At 47.4% G+C, this 22,787-nt stretch overlaps 1 protein-coding gene across 1 annotated transcript in view; it reads right to left on the reverse strand.

Moving 5' to 3' along the window:
- LOC110524182 (ankyrin repeat domain-containing protein 13C) overlaps positions 1-22,787 on the reverse strand; it is an 85,150-nt gene that overhangs the window by 10,063 nt on the left and 52,300 nt on the right. The window contains exons 4-9 of the mRNA XM_036977978.2: positions 13,323-13,408; positions 12,174-12,219; positions 10,834-10,900; positions 8,299-8,443; positions 7,948-8,079; positions 7,436-7,597 (exon numbers count right to left, since the gene is read on the reverse strand). Of these exons, the coding sequence (XP_036833873.2) occupies positions 7,436-7,597; positions 7,948-8,079; positions 8,299-8,443; positions 10,834-10,900; positions 12,174-12,219; positions 13,323-13,408 (638 nt within the window). The remainder of the gene's footprint in view (positions 1-7,435; positions 7,598-7,947; positions 8,080-8,298; positions 8,444-10,833; positions 10,901-12,173; positions 12,220-13,322; positions 13,409-22,787) is intronic.

Consider the following 22,787-nt stretch of genomic DNA (forward strand, 5'->3'; position numbering starts at 1 on the left):
CTCTGTCTACCCTACCTGCACTCACCAGGGCTGTCTACCCTACCTGCACTCACCAGGGCTGTCTACCCTACGTGCAGTCACCAGCTCTATCTACCCTACCTGCACTCACCTGCTCTGTCTACCCTACCTGCACTCACCTGCTCTATCTACCCTACCTGCACTCACCAGCTCTGTCTACCCTACCTGCACTCACCTGCTCTATCTACCCTACCAGCACTCACCAGCTCTGTCTACCCTACCTGCACTCACCAGCTAGGTCTACCCTACCTGCACTCACCTGCTCTATCTACCCTACCTTCACTCACCTGCTCTGTCTACCCTACCTGCACTCACCAGCTCTGTCTACCCTACCTGCACTCACCAGGGCTGTCTACCCTACCTGCACTCACCAGGGCTGTCTAACCTACATGCAGTCACCAGCTCTGTCCACCCTAACTGCACTCACCAGCTCTGTTTACTCTACCTGCACTCACCTGCTCTATCTACCCTACCTGCACTCACCAGCTCTGTCTACCCTACCTGCACTCACCAGCTCTGTCTACCCTACCTGCACACACCTGTTCTGTCTACCCTACCTGCACTCACCAGCTCTGTCTACCCGACCTGCACATACCTGCTCTATCTACCCTACCTGCACTCATCTGCTCTGTCTACCCTACCTGCACTCACCAGCTCTGTCTACCCTACCTGCACACACCTGCTCTGTCTACCCTACCTGCACTCACCAGCTCTGTCTAACCTACCTGCACTCACCAGCTCTGTTGACCCTACCTGCACTCACCAGGGCTGTCTACCCTACCTGCACTCACCTGCTCTATCTACCCTACCTGCACTCACCTGCTCTGTCTACCCTACCTGCACTCACCTGCTCTATCTACCCTACCTGCACTCACCAGCTCTGTCTACCCTACCTGCACTCACCAGGGCTGTCTACCCTACCTGCACTCACCAGGGCTGTCTACCCTACCTGCACTCACCAGGGCTGTCTACCCTATGTGCAGTCACCAGCTCTGTCCACCCTAACTGCACTCACCAGCTCTGTTTACCCTACCTGCACTCACCAGCTCTGTCTACCCTACCTGCACTCACCAGCTCTGTCTACCCTACCTGCACTCACCAGGGCTGTCTACCCTACCTGCACTCACCATCTCTGTCTATCCTATCTGCACTCACCAGGGCTGTCTACCCTACCTGCACTAACCAGCTCTGTATACCCTACCTGCACTCACCAGCTCTGTCTACCCTACCTGCACTCACCAGCTCTGTCGACCCTACCTGCACTCACCAGCTCTGTCTACCCTACCTGCACTCACCTGCTCTATCTACCCTACCTGCACTCACCAGCTGTGTCTACCCTACCTGCACTCACCTGCTCTGTCTACCCTACCTGCACTCACCAGGTCTGTCTACCCTACCTGCACTCACCAGCTCTGTCTACCTTACCTGCACTCACCAGGGCTGTCTACCCTACCTGCACTCACCTGCTCTATCTACCCTACCTGCACTCACCAGCTCTGTCTACCCTACCTGCACTCACCTGCTCTATCTACCCTACCTGCACTCACCAGCTCTGTCTACCCTACCTGCACTCACCAGCTCTGTCTACCCTACCTGCACTCACCTGCTCTATCTACCCTACCTCCACTCACCTGCTCTGTCTACCCTATCTGCACTCACCAGCTCTGTCTACCCTACCTGCACTCACCAGCTCTGTCTACCATACCTGCACTCACCTGTTCTGTCTACCCTACCTGCACTCACCTGCTCTGTCTACCCTACCTGCACTCACCAGAGCTGTCTACCCTACCTGCACTCACCAGCTCTGTCTACCCTACCTGCACTCACCAGCTCTGTCTACCCTACCTGTACTCACCTGCTCTGTCTACCCTACCTGTACTCACCAGCTCTGTCTACCCTACCTGCACTCACCAGGGCTGTCTACCCTACCTGCACTCACCAGCTCTGTTTACCCTACCTGCACTCACCAGGGCTGTCTACCCTACCTGCACTCACCTGCTCTGTCTACCCTACCTGCACTCACCAGGGCTGTCTACCCTACCTGCACTCACCAGCTCTGTCTACCCTACCTGCACTCACCAGCTCTATCTACCCTACCTGCACTCACCAGCTCTGTCTACCCCACCTGCATTCACCAGGGCTGTCTACCCTACCTGCACTCACCTGCTCTGTCTACCCTACCTGCACTCACCAGGGCTGTCTACCCTACCTGCACTCACCAGCTCTGTCTACCCTACCTGCACTCACCAGCTCTATCTACACTACCTGCACTCACCAGCTCTGTCTACCCCACCTGCATTCACCAGGGCTGTCTACCCTACCTGCACTCACCAGCTCTGTGTACCCTACCTGCACTCACCAGGGCTGTCTACCCTACCTGCACTCACCTGCTCTATCTACCCTACCTGCACTCACCAGCTCTGTCAACCCTCCTGCACTCACCAGCTCTGTCTACCCTACCTGCACTCACCTGCTCTATCTACCCTACCTGCACTCACCTGCTCTGTCTACCCTACCTGCACTCACCAGCTCTGTGTACCCTACCTGCACTCACCAGCTCTGTGGACCCTACCTGCACTCACCAGCTCTGTCTACCCTACCTGCACTCACCAGCTCTGTCGACCCTACCTGCACACACCAGGGCTGTCTACCCTACCTGCACTCACCAGGGCTGTCTACCCTACCTGCACTCACCTGCTCTATCTACCCTACCTGCACTCACATGCTCTGTCTACCCTACCTGCACTCACCTGCACTATCAACCCTACCTGCACTCACCTGCTCTATCTACCCTACCTCCACTCACCTTCTCTGTCTACCGTACCTGCACTCACCAGCTCTGTCTACCCTACCTGCACTCACCAGGGCTGTCTACCCTACCTGCACTCACCAGGGCTGTCTACCCTACGTGCAGTCACCAGCTCTGTCCAGCCTAACTGCACTCACCAGCTCTGTCTACCCTACCAGCACTCACCAGCTCTGTCTACCCTACCTGCACTCACCAGGGCTGTCTACCCTACCTGCACTCACCAGCTCTGTCTACCCTACCTGCACTCACCAGGGCTGTCTACCCTACGTGCAGTCACCAGCTCTATCTACCCTACCTGCACTCACCTGCTCTGTCTACCCTACCTGCACTCACCTGCTCTATCTACCCTACCTGCACTCACCAGCTCTGTCTACCCTACCTGCACTCACCTGCTCTATCTACCCTACCTGCACTCACCAGCTCTGTCTACCCTACCTGCACTCACCAGCTAGGTCTACCCTACCTGCACTCACCTGCTCTATCTACCCTACCTTCACTCACCTGCTCTGTCTACCCTACCTGCACTCACCAGCTCTGTCTACCCTACCTGCACTCACCAGGGCTGTCTACCCTACCTGCACTCACCAGGGCTGTCTAACCTACATGCAGTCACCAGCTCTGTCCACCCTAACTGCACTCACCAGCTCTGTTTACTCTACCTGCACTCACCTGCTCTATCTACCCTACCTGCACTCACCAGCTCTGTCTACCCTACCTGCACTCACCAGCTCTGTCTACCCTACCTGCACACACCTGTTCTGTCTACCCTACCTGCACTCACCAGCTCTGTCTACCCGACCTGCACTTACCTGCTCTATCTACCCTACCTGCACTCATCTGCTCTGTCTACCCTACCTGCACTCACCAGCTCTGTCTACCCTACCTGCACACACCTGCTCTGTCTACCCTACCTGCACTCACCAGCTCTGTCTAACCTACCTGCACTCACCAGCTCTGTTGACCCTACCTGCACTCACCAGGGCTGTCTACCCTACCTGCACTCACCTGCTCTATCTACCCTACCTGCACTCACCTGCTCTGTCTACCCTACCTGCACTCACCTGCTCTATCTACCCTACCTGCACTCACCAGCTCTGTCTACCCTACCTGCACTCACCTGCTCTATCTACCCTACCTCCACTCACCTTCTCTGTCTACCCTACCTGCACTCACCAGCTCTGTCTACCCTACCTGCACTCACCAGGGCTGTCTACCCTACCTGCACTCACCAGGGCTGTCTACCCTACCTGCACTCACCAGGGCTGTCTACCCTATGTGCAGTCACCAGCTCTGTCCACCCTAACTGCACTCACCAGCTCTGTTTACCCTACCTGCACTCACCAGCTCTGTCTACCCTACCTGCACTCACCAGCTCTGTCTACCCTACCTGCACTCACCAGGGCTGTCTACCCTACCTGCACTCACCATCTCTGTCTATCCTATCTGCACTCACCAGGGCTGTCTACCCTACCTGCACTAACCAGCTCTGTCGACCCTACCTGCACTAACCAGCTCTGTATACCCTACCTGCACTCACCAGCTCTGTCTACCCTACCTGCACTCACCAGCTCTGTCTACCCTACCTGCACTCACCAGGGCTGTCTACCCTACCTGCACTCACCAGGGCTGTCTAACCTACATGCAGTCACCAGCTCTGTCCACCCTACCTGCACTCACCAGCTTTGTCTACCCTACCTGCACTCACCAGCTCTGTCGACCCTACCTGCACTCACCAGCTTTGTCTACCCTACCTGCACTCACCAGGGCTGCATTCTGTAATTTTTTACGTTCTGTAACGTTGAATTGAACGGAAATTATGCTGTGCTGAACGACCAGTTGAAAAACAAGGTGGGTTGGTTGTGGGTTGGGGAACGCTGTCAGCATGGCCACTGCCCTTTAAAAAATGTCACTCATTGCTTCAAGCCACACCTCGCCACGCCCACCAAACAGAAGCAAACATGCCTCAAAGTCTGTTCAAAAACGTTTTGGGGAAATGTGTTGTTCAGTACAAACTGTTCTGCAACGTAGCAAAGGTTCAATCAAATGGAATGTTTTTATGTTCTGGAGAGTCGAAATGCTGAAATGTGACCAGTACGTTTTTACATTCTCAAACATTAAATTGAACGGAAAAGGTGCTGTACTGAATGAACAGTTGAAAAACGGGGAGGCGTTGGGTTGTGGGTTGGGGAACGCTGTCAGCATGGCAACTGCCCTTTAAAAACGTCACTCATTGCTTCAAGCCACACCTCGCCACACGGGAGAAAACGTACCTCAAAGTCTGTTCAAGAATGTACAAGAACATTTTGGGGAAACGTGTCATTGAACTGAACGCACCTCTGCACTGCTTCATTAATGACTGATGTTGTCACGTTCTCTTGCAACTAGGGTGTCAACAACGGGATACCCTCGGATTAAAAATCAAAACGCTTGGCTCTAGATTACACCTATCTAAACATACTTTACATTGTTTGCGAGATCAAACAATAATGTGATTACAATCCGTGTTCATTTATCAAAAGTTGCTTTCATTTTTCAGCGCATCTAATTTGTAAACATTTCAACTGCATTAAATGGTTACTTTTTCAAATTCCTTCTCTTTCTTGTGATGTAGGTGTCGAAACGGTGTGTTAAAATTCCCAACAAAGCTTTAAAGTTCTTCCAGATTCAACGGAAAGACAGTCTTTTCCATTGAGCCCATTCCAGCCATTACCGGCGTGTTTGACAGGTCATTACAAATGTTAACGGGGGGAAAAAACACTACAGGCACAAGCAAGAGTATGAAAGAGTCACAGGAGTCAAATGAAAGCAATCAATCCAGCCAGATTTATTAAGTGACAAGTGGATTTTGCGCGTTGCTAGCGACTGACCCACCACACAGGCTTACTACCTCACATTGGCCAGGACAACTGGCTCCTCAACAGTAGGCTACTGCCAACACTGAAGACTTGGCAACATCGAGGATACCAATCGACGCACGTCCACAAATACGCACGTATGCACAAAAACACAAGCACACCCACACCAATACTGAACTCTCTCTAACTGACCCCTCACTATGAATGGCTGTGTTTTCTGAGACAGGGATTGAGAAGCATCCACTATAATGTACCTATGGCCTACTTCAAGAGAAGAAAGACGGAACTGGCACCAGATGATACCGTCTGTACCTCATCATTCAAACGTAGGGTTCCCTTTACTTCAAACTGGACAACGTTATTATCCCTATGTGACCCTGAGCGGTGGTGGATCACGGTGTTTTGATGCATTTGCCGCCGCCCCTGTTGTTGTGACGGGGGCAGAGTACACACAGCCTCCAGCCAGTGATCTCCTGGTATGCCAGTCCGTCTGTCGGCCAGTGCCACCCGTCGCTCCGTGGCACCAGGGGTTTTAGCCTTCATCCACCCAATCAATAGTACAGAGCCCTGCTTTAAACCCCCTGCTATCTGTGTCCCCAGGCGCCGCGCTGACCCGCTCTGCTATGCCGCCACCGCCGGGAGTAAACAGAGGGGGACGTCAGTGCTGGGACGAACTTGGAATGTTATTTTTCCCCTCAACCTACTTCTGCGAAACAGTTTACACTGAGCAGGGAAGCACTTATACAAACATGGATGGATGGATGCACAGCGAACTGTGTAAGCAGTTTTTCCCGTTCAATACTGTGCTGACCTGACCTTGACCTCTATGCTCACAGGTTTTAATACCGGTTAAATGCACAGTAAAAAATCAACTTTGGGCAACAGATGAAAAATGCTTAAAAGCATTTGCCGTCACAGTACAAGGACAACAATACCACAAGAAGTAAATACCATAGGACACATCGACAACACAAAACCCAGTTCCTGACAGGACAGGACTAACGAAAACAACAGAGCCGTTAAAAAGCATCTATTGAGCATTGTGAGGCAGTGACTTCCCTGTGTGGCAGCTTTATGTACAGTACATAGACAGGGGCTCCCAAAGCAAACTCTCGAATGAGCTAGAGGCCGAAAGAGAGGGAAAGCACTGTTACTGTGTGTAAAGTTCAGCTGTGAGCTTCCATCACTAGAGGGGGGTGTTGTGCCTGATATATTTGCGCAAAGGTGGAGGAAAGGGGTCGGAATGCCACAGACGAGGATTAGGGGGGCGGTTTTCATTCCGACAGACGGTATGTCCATATAAAACTACAAAGAAACCCAAGAGGGGTGTGGAGTCCAATTGAAGTATTTCCAAATAAACCATGCAGACGTGTTTCACATCAAAAGAGCCCGATGCTAAGGGGAAAAATATGACGCTCTCGTGGTCCATGTAGCATTGACATGTTTTGGTAGGAGTGACTGGAGGTGAGAGGAGATCCCATAGGATGGTGATAGGAGAGTGGCAAGCAGTGAGGTCAGAGGGCGTACCCCGAGAGTTTCCGGACTGGACTCGCACTTAGGCTGCAGGTACAAGCAAACAGTATCTTCACTTAACACATAGCAGCCAGCTCACACCCGCAACAGGGGACATCATACCAGTAGGCCCCAGCAGAACGTTCTGGATATGAAAATATGGTTAAGAGTTGGGTGCATGTTTACATTGTGGCCATATTCCCATCCTCTGCAGCCAGAGGACCTCAACAGCAGAGCTCACCTCGTAGTTCTGCTCAATGAGGTTCCCTCCTTTGCTCAGGCTCTCCATGATGGCCTTGTTCCTCAGGATGTCCTCCTCGCTCAGGTGCTCCCGACGCTTCCGTGACTCCAGCACCAGCCCGTTCACCGAATAGAAATCCGCCAGGAAATTTCCCACGCGCTCCTGGAGCCACAAAGGACAAGAAAATAAAACCTCTGAGTCACCAATTTCCCTTCAATACACCTCAAAGGACCGAGACAGACAGCAATACCCCCCCCCCTCCCCCCACACATGAACTTTCCCCTCAGGTGAACACCTGTGGCTCTCCCAGGAGGCTTATCAAACACGACCACTATGTTTTGGTTACTCTGTAGCCCCTGAACTTTGAGGTGGAGAGATACGACGCGGTCAATGTGAGAAGGACATGGGCGTCCTGTACTGCATGGAATAACAAGGCCATACTGTAGATCAGCAAAGGTCACATTTGGAGATGGAGAGGTAGTATTCGACAAAAGAGATGTATAAAAACCAACCGTTTTGTCCTCTCGGAACAGCCAGCCGGTCTGGGCTCTGGAGAAGGTGATGGACTTGGTGGAGAGAGTGGCAGAGTAAACATCGCTGCTCATAAGGATGTCCACCTCTTCCTCGGTCTCCATCTCTGACTCCTGCAACACAGGGAACACAGCCCTCTGACACACACACACTTCACAGACACCGGGGATCATTTTGAAAGGCAAAATACTGAGACATCGAGCGTCACTAGCTCGACCTGCAAGCAGAAATGCACAACGGTATGTTTGCGTGCGCGCGCGTGCGTATTTGTGCGTCTGAGAGCGTGGGTGTATGCGCACGTGTGTTTGTGTGTGCGCGTGCATGTGTCTCACCTCATGGTGTATCCGCTGGTACACCTTCTGTTCATTGTCCAGCACCGCAAAAGACTCAGAGGGGATGGCGTCGCCATTAAAGATGAAACTAAGGTCACCACGCTGGCACTTCATATCTGTGAAGTCTATTAGGGTGGTGTCCAGTCTATGACCAATCAGAAAGAAAGGGAAGGAGGGATAGAATTGAAATTCAAACCACTTCATGAGCCAACATAATGTCAATAGCATCAGCAACAGCACATTAAAACAGCACATATTGCCTCTAGTTCATGTCTACACTAATTGCTTCATCACATCTACATAATCCCTCCACACCCATCAAAAACCAAAAGAAGACTGAAAGAAGCAAGGAGAAATGGAGAAAGAGAGAGTCACAGTGAGACACACACACACACACACACACGGAGTATAAGTACACGTTCTTGTTACCAAGCAACATACAGCGTAAAAGTAAAGCTTTTTTCAATAAAACTAAAGAACTCAAACTTGGTCTCTAAAAGCTCGGAGACAGCTTTTGTGTTAATAGTTGCCGTGGGCGACAACCCATTTCTATGTTTTCCGACAAAAGCTAGTTCATTGGAGTCGTGGAGGAATGAGGTGTGACAACAAAGAATATAACGGAACTACTTTATGGGCTGCACATAGACACAAAGTGGAGAGTGAGAGGTATGACAGAGCTGAGAATTTCAACCATTGGAATGTAAATTAAGTTATGCCTAGGTCGGTTTCTTTCCCACCTCGGGAATATCAAACAGACATTATGAAAGTCTATTAGACAGCTTTCAACCCTGGTAAATAAATGACAACCTACGCCCTCACTTCACCACTTTCTCACCACCACACACACACACAGTTTGATATGCCTGAGAATGATTTGCCCTGAATCTCCAGTGTTGGATAGATTCAGAGCATGGTAGAGGGGGTGGGGAGGAGGGGGGCAATTTGTGAGGCAGGTAACCTAGCAACACTTTAAAACTCTTTCATTTGTCTGTGTGTGTGTGTGTGTCATTGCTGAGTGGGGTAAAATAGAGGCCCTTTGAAGAACAAAACAGCCTAAACCTGGCTTCTCACTGAACACTGAAACTCAGCAGATCAACATACATTAACCAGGCTGCTAGCACATCAAAGCCAGACAAGCAAATTGTTTTTCGTTCTTGTTTTTTTTTTCTGTTTGTATTTGACCCTCTTGCCTCATCGCAGCAACTCCCCAACGGACTCGGGAGGCGAAAGTCGAGTCATGCGTCCTCCAAAACATGACCCGCCAAACCACACTTCTTAACACCCGCCCGCTTAACCCAGAAGCCAGCCACACCAATGTGTCGGCGGAAACAACGTTCAACTGACGACCAGGGTCAGCCTGCAGGTGCCCGGCCCGCCACAAGGAGTCGCTATAGCGCGATAAGCCAAGTAAAGCCCTTTTCTGCCAAACCCTCCCCTAACCCGGACAACGCTGGGCCAATTGTGCGCCGCCCTATGTGACCCCCGATCAGGGCCGGTTGTGATACAGCCTGGGATGGAACCCGGGTCTGTAGTGATGCCTCTAGCACTCAGACAAGCAATTCTAACCACACTGTGTATTCAAACTGTGAATAGTGAATCTTGTTTTGTTACTGGATGGGACTACTCGGCGCTGGTTCAATTATAATGGAGCCGGTAGGGGGGTAAAGTTAAGGCAAACGTACGTGCTGATTCTCTCTATCTACGTGTAATTATTTGGAGAGGGGCGCAGAGGTAATAGATCTGCAAACAGATGCCGTGTTACTCAGTCACAGCAGTGCGAGAACGGATTTCACACTCTAGTTAACCAAGCTTGTCGTTAGCCGCCGTGCTGGGGCTGGCACTACAGCTTCCCCTAAGCTGGGAGAGGGTGTAGTGTTCAAAGCCAGGGTTTTCTAATCAACTGAAAAGGGGCCCTAAAAGCCTGAAAGTGCTTCAAAAAAGGGCTTTGTCGAGGCATATTGACTTTTATTATCGTGGGTTTTTACCATATCACATTGTCCTTTTCAGTATAATACGGAAGGCTATGGATATATCACTCCGTAGAGGCGCCTGTCTAGTAAATGTTGTTGGCATGTCAATAGGGCAAGCATCAGTACCTGACACTTTCCCCATCCAATAAGACTGCATCTCTGCTCTGCCAAGACTCTGCCAAGACTGAACCAGATGGCTGGGGCAGAAACAGACTGGCACACAACCAGGACTAAAGATTGGTGATGATCAGTGTATCAACTCAGCTGAGGAGAACAAGCAACATTGTGTACTGTGTGTGTGTGTGTGTGTGTTGTGTGTGTGTGTGTGTGTGTGTGGGCAAGCTGTACATAGGCTGTAACAGCTGAGAAAAGTCCAGACAGAATGATCTGTCCAAGGCATAGCCAAGGGGTCCGTCGGTGACACTGTGTCGATACTTACGTGTGTGGTTATCTCTCTGACACGCTTATTTCTTACAATGATCTCACCTTACCGGCTTCGCGCTAATTATCGCTTGTTACAACTTCATGAAAACGAGGGGTTATTAAAAAGGATTACTTGACTTACCTGATGTTGATGCCCTGTTTGTAGATCTTACACACGTCAGAGGGCAGGATTCGGGAGAGCAAAGGCACTGCAACATGGGGGGAAAAGACATGGGGATAATCGATAGGCCTAGGCATTGAAACTCCACTTAATAATGAAAATCACCAACCGCTTCAAAGCCCATGCCTGCAACAGAATATGTGGTTCTGCAGTTGAATATGTAATGCTCTTTTTACAAGTACGGTATGAGGGAGGCCAATTCAAACCCTTGGAGGGCACCATCCATGTTCCAATCACCACACTAACATGCTATAATATATTGCTAAATTCTAATGTACAGTATATGTCGGTATGCTAGTGTGGATATTGGAACAGAGCCCGTGAATGCCATGTGTGCACTCAGTGCACCTCTCTGATAGGAAATCTAGTACAGACTGGACAATGTGTCTGTTTTGAGACTGTTCTACCCCCAGCATATTGAATAGGGCTGGTGGAGCCCTGGCTTCTCTCAATGTGAGTGCAGTGCATAACACTTGGGTTGTATTCTGGGAGGTGAAACGTTCAGAACATTGCAGATAGAAATGGAATGAATAGAGCTGGCACAATTCCCTATTATATCTGCTCTGCACTATACATTTCTATGTGAACGTTCTGTAACGTTTCACCCTCCCGAACAGTCCTAATAGAAAGGCATCTCCCAATACAATCTTTGGATTTGAGCCCTTGCCACTCAGGGGCACTACAACCCCTGTCAAATACTACCAAACTAACACTTACACAATCAGCAATCCTTTCTTTACTGGGAAATGTTTAACGGGAAATGTTGACACACTGTTAGCATGCTCTCTGGAGTCCACTAGACAATTTAGCCAAATTCAGTGAAACGGTAAGAAGTTCAATGGATCTAAAAGATAACTTAATTGAAGTAGGCATTCATAGGCCTTAGTAATGCTGGTGGTGTGACATTGTAATGACGTGTAGCCACCACCAGGGGGAGGGTCTGCCTGTGTGGGGAGGCGAGGCCACTCCCTACAGAGGATTACCTCAGTGTTGTAAACAATCTCTCAGTATCACTCTGTCCCCAACCAGCCGGGCAGAGAGCCCTTACGGACACCCACATAATTGGGCTCTCAGAGATGATACCACCTCTCTCTCTCTCTCTCTCTCTCTCTCTCTCTCTCTCTCTCACACACACACACACACAGCGTAACAACACCAACCATTCTGGTAATTCTAAATCAACTTTAATCTGGTTAAATGCACTTTGTGTAGTTGAAAATTGCAAAGAAACTGAACCGTTGTAGTGAGTTGACCTGATCATATACTCATCGTATACCTGCATAGATGCAAAGCAAACTCACCCCAACTTTGAAAGTCCCAGTGAAGCTCAAGATAAAAGTCTCCCAGCTGGAGAAAAAAAGAAGAATTACAATAGGATTAGCAATCAAAATATACCAGAGAGAGTAAACGGGAGGAAAAGTACATAAACATCTCTGTATCAAACATAGATTTTCTCGAATGAGTTTAGGATCCAATATGTAGTTCAAATGCTCTGAAATTACACAACTGGCCCACCTAATCCCAGGGTACTACTGACCGGAAACCAAAAACCTCCAGTGACGTAATATGAATGATTGCGCATCTCTGAGGAGATATAATCCCCTGGAGTCAGGAGAAAAACTATCGGGGACATCTACGCCTGCTTCGTCACAAGAGTTACAGTTAAGAATTCTCGTTGTCTAACACACGACAGGCTCCAAGGCCTAAAGCGGATCTTATTTCCCTTTCATCTCCTTCCTCTTATCGCTCCCCTCGGGGAGTCACAGTTAACCTGGCTGTGGCCTATGCCCAGAGCACCAGATGTTTATGCCCACAGAGAACCCTCAATAACATCATGCCGGCTGCAGCACTGCAATGCTCCCCAAAGCCCAGGCTATCAACTGTGTGTGTACATGTGTGTGCGCACATGCGTTCGTGCGCATGCGTGTGTATGTGTGTGGAGTGGAAAGCATCTGCCTTCCCCGGTGTCATGCCATCCAGGGAGGTTTGTGAGAATGTCACCGCTCCTGCAGGTTGACCCTCCCTCCCTCCCCCCCGGGGCCCATGTTGCTGTCTGTTTGCATATTCCTTGAGCGTAGGCCTGGGGGAATGCTTACTGCATGCCGAGAGCTGTGCTATGGTGCCGCTTTGTTGTGATGACCATAGATAGTGTGTGACTGAGTGACTGAGAGAGGGTCTGTATGTATGTGTCTGTGTGCGTGCTGGAGAGTGGCATTTCTGACGGGGAGGACTCTGCTGGCAGATGTGGAGTGAGTACACAGCCTGCCCCGCAGCGCATTGGATCATGCTTCATTTTGGGAGAGGAGTAAGATAGGGAGGGGAGAGGTGGAGAGGGTAGAGACGAGGTGGGAATACACAATATATCAGCCTTCATATCGGTTTCAGATATGAGGGATCAGGGATATGAAACTAGAGGAAGGAGGGAGAGAGAGAGAGAGAATGTACCGTACCTCTTTGAGGGCATTCAGTAGCTTTGGCCTCTTGTCCTCCACACTCTCTCTGGACTGCTGTTTGAGCTTTCTTAGCAGCGCTGTGACTGACAGAGAGAAGAGAGGAGGGAGGGAGGGGTGAGACCACAACAACTACATACAATAACATCAAGCATCATTACTGGAATCTCTACACTCTTAGAGAAAAAGGTATGGTTAGAGTACAGTATTGTTCTTGGGGGTACACAAAATGGAAAATGCACATAATGGTTAATATATACACTAGATGACTGACAGGGGGTGCTGCTTTGAAGCCACCGCAAATCCATCTTGGTACTCCCCCATCATTGTAAAACATATTTTGTATGAATTCCGTTCATTCCTATGGAGAACTGCTTCTTCTGAGGAGTGCCTATATGGACAACCAGTGGCTTCAAAGGCTCTTATTGGCCAATAGATAGCATTAGCAAAGGTTTATAGACATCATTGCACAATACTGTTTGGTACCTTTAAGGGTGTGGATAATGTAGTATAATGGTATATGTTTGTACCCAATTTTTTTTATATAAATGCACAACCATCACAATCTCATACCTCTTCATTATCATATTTCCCAGCATGCCCTATTGCAGGTAGATTAAAAAAAAAAAGTTTCAATATGTGTGTTTTTACATATACATTGATTAATTGATCTTATGCTACACAAAGATAAATAACATACATATTTCTAAACTGTTAGTAGTTGGATTTATTGCACCCATTACTGAGATGGTTGTTCCCATTTAGATAGTTTAGGTGGTCTCATTTATCAATTTTCCCTACCTTGGCAATCATTCTAAGTACAGGTTGCACATGATTAAAAGTAGGATTTACTGTACATATCACTTTGCAAGCCAGCATAATGTTACTTGCCCGATGTGACCTGCAAATCAGGAGTTTCAGACCACTGTATTGGGGTAAAAACTAGGCTGTCAAAGTAGTAGCTTATGATATACAGTGGGGTCTGAAATGATAGACACCCTTGATAAAGATGAGCAAAAATTACTGTATAAAATAAATAATTCAAATACTGAGCTATATTGTATAGGGAAATTGTATGGGGAATTTATATTATTTTATGCTAGTAGAATTGCTCAGACAAAGATTTTGTGTTTAAAAAGTAATTAAAAAAAATCTCAAATAGGTAGGATTCAAAATGATTGACAAACCTATTATATACTTTTCATTACCTCACCTTGTGAGGATAACGGCACTGCGCCTTTTTCTTGAATGTTTTATGAGTTTGAGAACACATTGGGAGAGATCTTAGACCATTCCTCCATACAGAATCCTTCCAGATCCTTGATGTCCTTCGTCTGCTCTTATCGAATGCCCTCTTCAATTCAAACCACAGGTTTTCAATGGGTTTCAAGTCCGGAGACTGAGATGGCCATTGCAAAATTATGATTTTGCAACCAAATAACAATTTCTTTGTGGATTTTGATGTGTGCTTGGGGTTATTGTCTTGCTGGAAGATCCACTTGCGGCCAAGTTCCAGCCTCCTGGCAGAGGCAACCAGGTTTTTAGGCTAAAATGTCCTGTTACCGGGTAAAGTTCATGATGCTGTTGACCTTAACAAAGGGTCTCAGGACTAGTGTAAGCAAAATAGCCCCATAACATTAAAGATCCACCACAAATATTTTACAGAAGGTATGGGTTTCTTTTCGGCAAATGCATCTTGATGGAAGAAACAAATGAAAGAGTATAGTTTCGATAATAAAATATTCACTTAGGCACTCACTTGGTTTAGGCTACAGGACTGAAAGCCTTTGAATGCAACAACCAACTAGCAAACACAGTCATGGGTGGTATTGGTAACTCAATTCACTTGAAAGGCACCCTGGGAAACATGCAAACAAGGTTTTACACCCTACAGTGTTAAAACAACATCCAAAAACCTTTTTAGAGATACATTTCTGGCACTTAAAGGGAACAAACGGCTTTCTCACAGCGGTGGTTCCCTAAAAAGGCAATTTTTGACCTTTTCCAAAGGTCAGCTTTGTACCTGTACTATCTTGTCCCCTAAGGCAGGTACACTATTGGCTCTTTTAAGGTACGAACTGCAAGGGTACAATTACGTACCTATAACTAAAAGGTACAAAGGACTAAAGGGTACCACTACAGTAAATAGTTTGTACCCCTTTAAGAACAAATCTAAACCTTTATTTCTGAGAGTGTAGGTAAAAGTAATCAAGATAAAGTATCCAATCAACTGCATTGCGTATTGCTAAACAGAGGACCACATTTCACCATGCAACCCCACCTTATACTTTACGTGTGGAAGCTTAGTTGAGATGACTGAATCATTTGGCCGCCGGGTAACTAAATATCACATCATGCAAAACTTGATCACACAGTAGAGTATTCTACAATATTAAAGCACATACAGGACTGTCGATGAATTTCAATAATGGGAGAGGCTCGCCTAGCGTGGTGAGACTGGTATTTCTAGTTCCTTGGCTTCCCGTGGTGAAATGGCATAACAGGACCCCGCCCACTACACCGCCGCTAGGATCACATATTTACCAGGAAGTTCAAAGAGGGGAAGCGTCTGGGAGTAAACAACAAAGTTGACCGTTAATGAGATATGTCTGTAAGCGCTGACGGCCCAGCTTTCCTGACTGGCTGGCTAATACGAGCTCGCTTGTTTTCAAACAAATAAGACCGAGCTGAAACAGCCACGGCTAACTAACGTTTACCCATGTTTTTTTGAGAGAGGTGGGAACAACAGCTAATTGCAGTTCTGGAGGTGTCAGGGGAATAAACGACAGTGGGGTGATCCGCCTGTAATATGCTTTTAGAAGAAAACACAGCATTTCATTACATCAAAACAACAAACCTGTAATACAAAGTATGGAATTATGACTGATTGTCACAGATCAATCCTAGTGTTTGATATGGTCACTTCAAATGCAGGGGCTGAAGTAGGCCTAACCTACTGTAGCTATTCAATCATACAGGATGTTTTCCTATCACACATACATGCACAATACATCCCACAATAATGAGCTAACTGTAGGCCTACACTGGTAACCTTAATCCTGTGTACCCCCAGTCCACGAACCCAAAGAGGCACACAAAGGGAGCTGGGACCTTGGTGCTGCTAATGAAACTAGGCCACGGAGGACCAGGCTGGGGCCAAACACACACACACAAATGCACAAACAAAGGCTGGGCTGGGCTCCATTCCTTACACACGCTGGGCTATGTTTTGGTGTTTTGGGGGCCAGGCGTCTCTCTCCCTCTCAGGCCTGGCTGTCTAATGAGATTTGACAGCCTCCTGATCCTTACCACCCATCGGCGGGGGAGAACAGAGGGGGAGAGGAGGGAGGACTAACTCACCATCTGCCCACGGACCACCCACCGTATACGGGTGGCCCACCCACCGGACCTCCCCTCGCTACTTAGACTTGGGCCTATTCACCCTCATTCACACATCATGGCTATTTTGCTGCCATAACATTCAGAAAGTGGTCTGAGGAGGCACATACAGTGCATTCTGAAAGTATTCAGACCCCTTGACTTTTTCCACATTTTGTTACTTTACAGCATTACTCTAAAATGTATTAAATATTTTTTTTCCCTCATCAATCTTCACACCCTACCCCATAATAACAAAGCAAAAACATGTTTTTAGAAATTTTTGCAAATGTATTAAAAAACTAAACTGATATATTACATTGACATAAGTATTCAGACCCTTTACTCAGTACTTTGTTAAAGCACCTTTGGCAGCGATTACAGCCTTCAGTCTTCTTGGGTATGAGTCTACAAGCTTGGCACACTTGTTTTTGGCAAGTTTCTCCCATTCTTCTTTGCAGATCCTCTCAAGCTCTGTCAGGTTGGAGAAGGTGCGTAGCTGTACAGCTATTTTCAGGTCTCTTCAGAGATGTTCGATTGGGTTCAAGTCCGGGCTCTGGCTGGGTCACTCAAGGACATTCAGAGACTTGTCCCGAAACCACTCCTGCGTTGTCTTGGCTGTGTGCTTAGGGTTGTTGTCCTGTTGGAAGGTGAACCTTCGCCCCAGTCTGAGATCCTGAGCGCTCTGGAGCAGGTTTTCATCCAGGATCTCTCTGTACTTTCCTCCGTTCATCTTTCCCTTGATCTTGTAGATCCACTGAAAAACATGATGCTGCCACCACCATGCTTTACCGTAGGGATGGTGCCAGGTTCCTTCCAGACGTGACACTCAGCACTCAGGCCAAAGAGTTCAATCTTGGTTTCATCAGACCATGTTTCTCAAAATATACATTTGCAAAAATGTCTAAAAACCTGTTTTAGCTTTGTCATTATGGAGTATTGCGTGTAGACTGATGTTTTTTTTTAAAGTATTTCATCCATTTTAGAATAAGACTGTGATGTAACAAAATGTGGAACAAGGGGTCTGAATACTTTCCGAATGTACTGTAGATGTAATAGAAGCAATAGAATAGCAACATGTCCTGTCTGAAAGGGGTCTGGAGTGTTAATAATATTAAATCATGTATAATTAATGCTAAATATCACCCACATAACCAAGACATGAAACAGGCAAAAGACCTGCGGCAATATTCTTTATCTAACACTCCTCCAACCCCCACTGGTGAAAAATGTACTACAGCTACCAGCCAGCTTCCGAGTAGCAGAGATAGGACAGTAAATATTGACACAGTGTAGGCAGCACCAGGCTTCACTGCGGGCCAAGGGCCTACTCATTATTGGTTACACAACTGCTAAGATGACAGCTAGCTAGCTAGATTACCTCCCAGACCAAGCTAAGCTAGCAGTCAGTCACAGACAGAGCAGGCCAAGGCAGGCCAGGGACCTCCAGTTTTCCAATTCAGCTGCCACATCAGAGGCTATGGGACAAATCCCTTCCATCTCTACTGGGCTTTGATGGATAAAGTCCCCTGTTGGTCTCATCAAAGCACCCAGCAGGGCACCCAGCAGTGCACTGGACAGTAAAAGCCCTATAGACAATTAGCCACCATAGACCCCCACCCCGGGGACCAGAGGCTGCTTTTGAAGTATTTCATAGGCTACATGGCGATTGATGTGAGCACAATGTGAGTCATTAACTAACGACTTTCATGCAATTACCATGAGCGGGAACATTATGTTTTGTTAATTATATATTTTTTTCACTTATTAGCAGGACTAAGGGGGCATTTGAAATCAGCAAGGGGGGCACAATTAATTTGAGGACATAGGCTACAAGATAGATAGGGTAATTAACCTATTACAAACAGCCTATGGGAATGAGGCCGTTCACACAGCTGTCTTACCAAAATAATGCAAACTAAATGCTGAAGGTAGTTATGATGAAATATGATGAAACATACCGATACATGGCTATACCCATGGGCACTATTTGAGTTCCTGCATTGGAATTAGATTGAATTCTGCGTGCATCACACTATACCACAATAAACATAAAATGTCCAATGCTGAGACCATTTAGGGCTTTTGAAGAGACAGGTTGGCGCTAAATCTGTATCTCGGCTTGGTTGTATCAGCACCATGGAAAGGGTGTAGTACTGCCTACTCTACTGCTCATAGGCAGGGTGTAGTACTGTCTACTAGAGGTCGACCGATTAATCGGATGGACACACAGATGGACATACTTCTCACCCTGGACCAGGCCCTGATCCCTGAGACTCGGAAGAGGAAAAGACGACGTACAACACTCCGTTCTATTGGTGAACATACAATCACTGGAGAACAAACTGGACAAGCTCCGTTCAAGACTATCCTTTCAGGCCTCCCGGGTGGCGCAGTGGTCTAAGGCACTGCATCGCAGTGCTAGCTGTGCCACCAGAGATTCTGGGTTTGAGCCCAGGCTCTGTCGCACAATTGGCCCAGCGTTGTCCAGGTTAGGGAGGGTTTGGCCAGCAGGGATATCCTTGACTCATCGCGCACTAGAGACTCCTGTGGTGGGCCGGGCACAGTGCACGCTGACCAGGTCGCCAGGTGTAAGATGTTTCCTCCGACACATTGGTGCGGCTGGCTTCCGGGTTGGATGTGCATTGTATCAAGAAGCAGTGCGGGTTGGTTGGGTTGTGTTTCGGAGGACGCATGGCTCTCGACCTTCGCCTCTCCCGTGTCCGTACAGGAGTTGCAGCGATGAGACAAGACTGTAACTACTACCAATTGGATACCACGAAATTGGGGAGAAAAAAGGGGTAACATTTTTTATATTTTTTAAAGACTATCCTTTCAACGGGACCTGAATAACTATGTTTCTCAGAGTCAAGGCTGAACAAGAACATGGATAATATACATCTAGATGTTTTTTCGACACATCGTCAAGACCATACGACATCGTCGGGTAAGGTTAGGGGGGGAGGGGTGTGTCTCTTTGTTAACAACAGTAACAATCTGTCACACCCTGACCATAGTTTACTTTGTATATTTCTATGTTGTGGTTGGTCAGGGTGTGATCTGAGTGGGCATTCTATGTTTCATGTCTAGTTTGTCTAGTTCTATGTTCGGCCTGATATGGTTCTCAATCAGAGGCAGGTGTTCGTCATTGTCTCTGATTGGGAACCATATTTAGGTAGCCTGGGTTTCACTGTGTGTTTGTGGGTGATTGTTTCTGTTTTTGTGTTTGCACCAGACATGGCTGTTTTGAGTTCTCACGTTTCTTGTTTTTTCGTTAGTTTGTTCATGTATAGTGTCGTCAATAAATTACAATGAACAACCACCACGCTGCGCTTTGGTCCGCCTCTACTTCACAAGAAGAGAATCGTTACACAATCTATGTTAAGGAAGTCTCAAGGTTCCGCTCGCCTGAGTTAGAAGACCTCAAAGTAAGCTGTAGACCATATTATTTAACAAGAGAGTTTATCTATATTTTTTGTGACTGTCTATTTACCACCACAAACCAACGCTGGCTCTAAGACAGCACTCAACGAGCTGTGTATGCGTTCAATCTCGGCTTGGATGTCCAGGTTAGTTGTCCCCCCCCCCCCCCCCTCCCCTCAAGTTACCTGTGCAACTACTGTAGAGGAGACAAAACTCTAGATCACCTTTACTCCAAACACAGAATGACATACAAAGCTCTTCCTTGCCCTGCACTGCACACTTCCCTATACCATCTGGACAAGAGGAATACCTCTGTAAGAATGCTATTCATCGACTACAGCTCAGCCTTCAACACCATGGTACCCTCCAAGCTCATCATTAAGCTCGGGGCTGTCGGTCTGAACCCCGCGCTGTGCAGCTGGGTCCTGGACTTCCTGTTTTCCGACCCCAGGTGGTGAAAGTAGGCAACCACACCTCCACAACGCTGATCCTCAACACTGGGGCCCCTCAGGGGTGCGTGCTCAGCCCCATCCTGTACTCCGTTTACCCATGAAGGCGTGGCCAAGTACGTCTCCAACTCAATCATCAAGTTTGCAGACAACACGAGTGGTAAGCCCTGATTACCAACAACAACGAGACAGTCTACAGGGAGGAAGTGAGGGCCCTGGCAGAGTGGTGCCAGGAAAATAACCTCTCCCTCAATGTCAACAAAATGACGGCGCTGATTGTGGACTTCAGAAGACAGCAGAGGGAGCACGCCCCCATTCACATCGACAGGGGAGAAGGTAAAAAGCTTCAAGTTCCTCAGTGTGCACATCACTGACAATCTGATATGGTCCACTCACATAGACAGTGTGGTGAAGAAGGCACAACAGCGCCTCTTCAACCTGAGGAGCTGAAAGAATTCAGCTTGGCCAAGACCCTCACAAACTTCTACAGATGCCCAATTGAGAGCATCCTGTTGGGCTGCACCATCCGCAACATCTACAGAACACGGTGTCACAGGAAGGCCAAGAAGATTATTAAGGACATCGGCCACCCGAGCTACGGCCTGCCCACCCCGCTACCATCCAGAAGGTGAGGTCAGAACAAGTGCATCAAAGCTGGGACCAAGAGACTGAAACAAAAAGGCTTCTATCTCAAGGCCATCAAACTGTTAAATAGTACCATGCCCTGAACGTTAGTCACTGTCACTAGTTGGTAACCACCCAGTTACTCTACTGTGCACCTTAGAGGCTGCTGCCCTATGTTGTTAGATTTGGAACACTGGCCACTTTAATAATGGAACACTGGTAACTTTAATAATGTTTATATAGTGTTTTACCAACTTCACAAGTACAGTACCAATCAAAGGTTTGGACACACCTACTCATTCAAGGGGTTTTCTTTATTTTTACTATTTTAAACATTGTAGAATAATAGTGAAGACATCAAAACTAGGAAATAACAGGGAAACTGGAGGTGTGTTTGGTCATTGTCCTGTTTGAAAAATATATATATTACCACAAAGCGCAAACCAGATGGGATGGGGTATTTCTGCAGAATGCTGTGGTAGCCATACTGGTTAAGTGTGCCTTGAATTCTAAATATATCACAGACAGTGTCAGCAGCAAAGCACCATCACACCTCCTCCTCCATGCTTCACTGTGGGAACCACAGATGCGGAGATCATCCGTTCGCCTACTCTGCGTCTCACAAAGACACAGAGGTTAGAACCAACATTTCAAATTTGGACTCATCAGACCAAAGGACAGATTTTCACCGGTCTAATGTCCATTGTTCGTGTTTCTTGGCCCAAGCAAGTCTCTTCTTATTATTGCTGTCCTTTAGTAGTGGTTTCTTTGCAGCAATTCGACCATGAAGGCCTGATTCACGCAGTCTCCTCTGAACAGTTGATGTTGAGATGTGTCTGTTACTTGAACTCTGTGAAGCATTTATTTGGGCTGCAATTTCTGAGGCTGGTAACTCGAATGAACTTATCCTCTGCAGCAGAGGTAACTCTGGATCTTCCTATGGCAGTCCTCATGAGAGCCAGTTTCATCATAGCGCTTGATGGTTTTTGCGACTGCACTTGAAGAAACTTTCAAAGTTCTTGCAAATGTCCATATTCTCTTGAGCTGTTCTTGCCATAATATGGACTTGGTCTTTTCCCAAATAGGGCTATCTTCTGTATACTAACCTTACCTTGTCACAACACAACTGATTGACTCAAATGCATTAAAAAGGAAAGAAATTCCACAAATGAACTTTTAACAAGGCACACCTGTTAATTGAAATGCATTCCAGGTGTCTACCTCATGATTCTGGTTGAGAGAATGCCAAGAGTGTGCAAAGCTGTCATCAAGGCAAAGGGTAGCTACTTTGAAGAAAATATATTAACTTTTGGCCAGGTAGCAGTTGCAAATGAGAACTTGTTCTCAACTAGCCTACCTGGTTAAATAAAGGTGAAATTAAAAAATTAAAAATTAAAATTTGTGTATTGTTACTGTTGTGCATTGTGCACTGTTGGAGCTAGGAACACAAGCATATGGGTATGCAACCAATAACATTTGATTTGATTTGAAGGCAAAATGCAGTAACTACGCCAACAGTGAAACTGAGAAAAATGGCTTTACATTTTTGGGGTTTGCCAGACAAATATGTTGTAGGTAGACAAGTGATAAT

Source organism: Oncorhynchus mykiss, chromosome 5, assembly GCF_057628025.1.
Source record: "Oncorhynchus mykiss isolate SJ-2025 chromosome 5, ASM5762802v1, whole genome shotgun sequence".
Taxonomy (NCBI): Eukaryota; Metazoa; Chordata; class Actinopteri; order Salmoniformes; family Salmonidae; genus Oncorhynchus; species Oncorhynchus mykiss.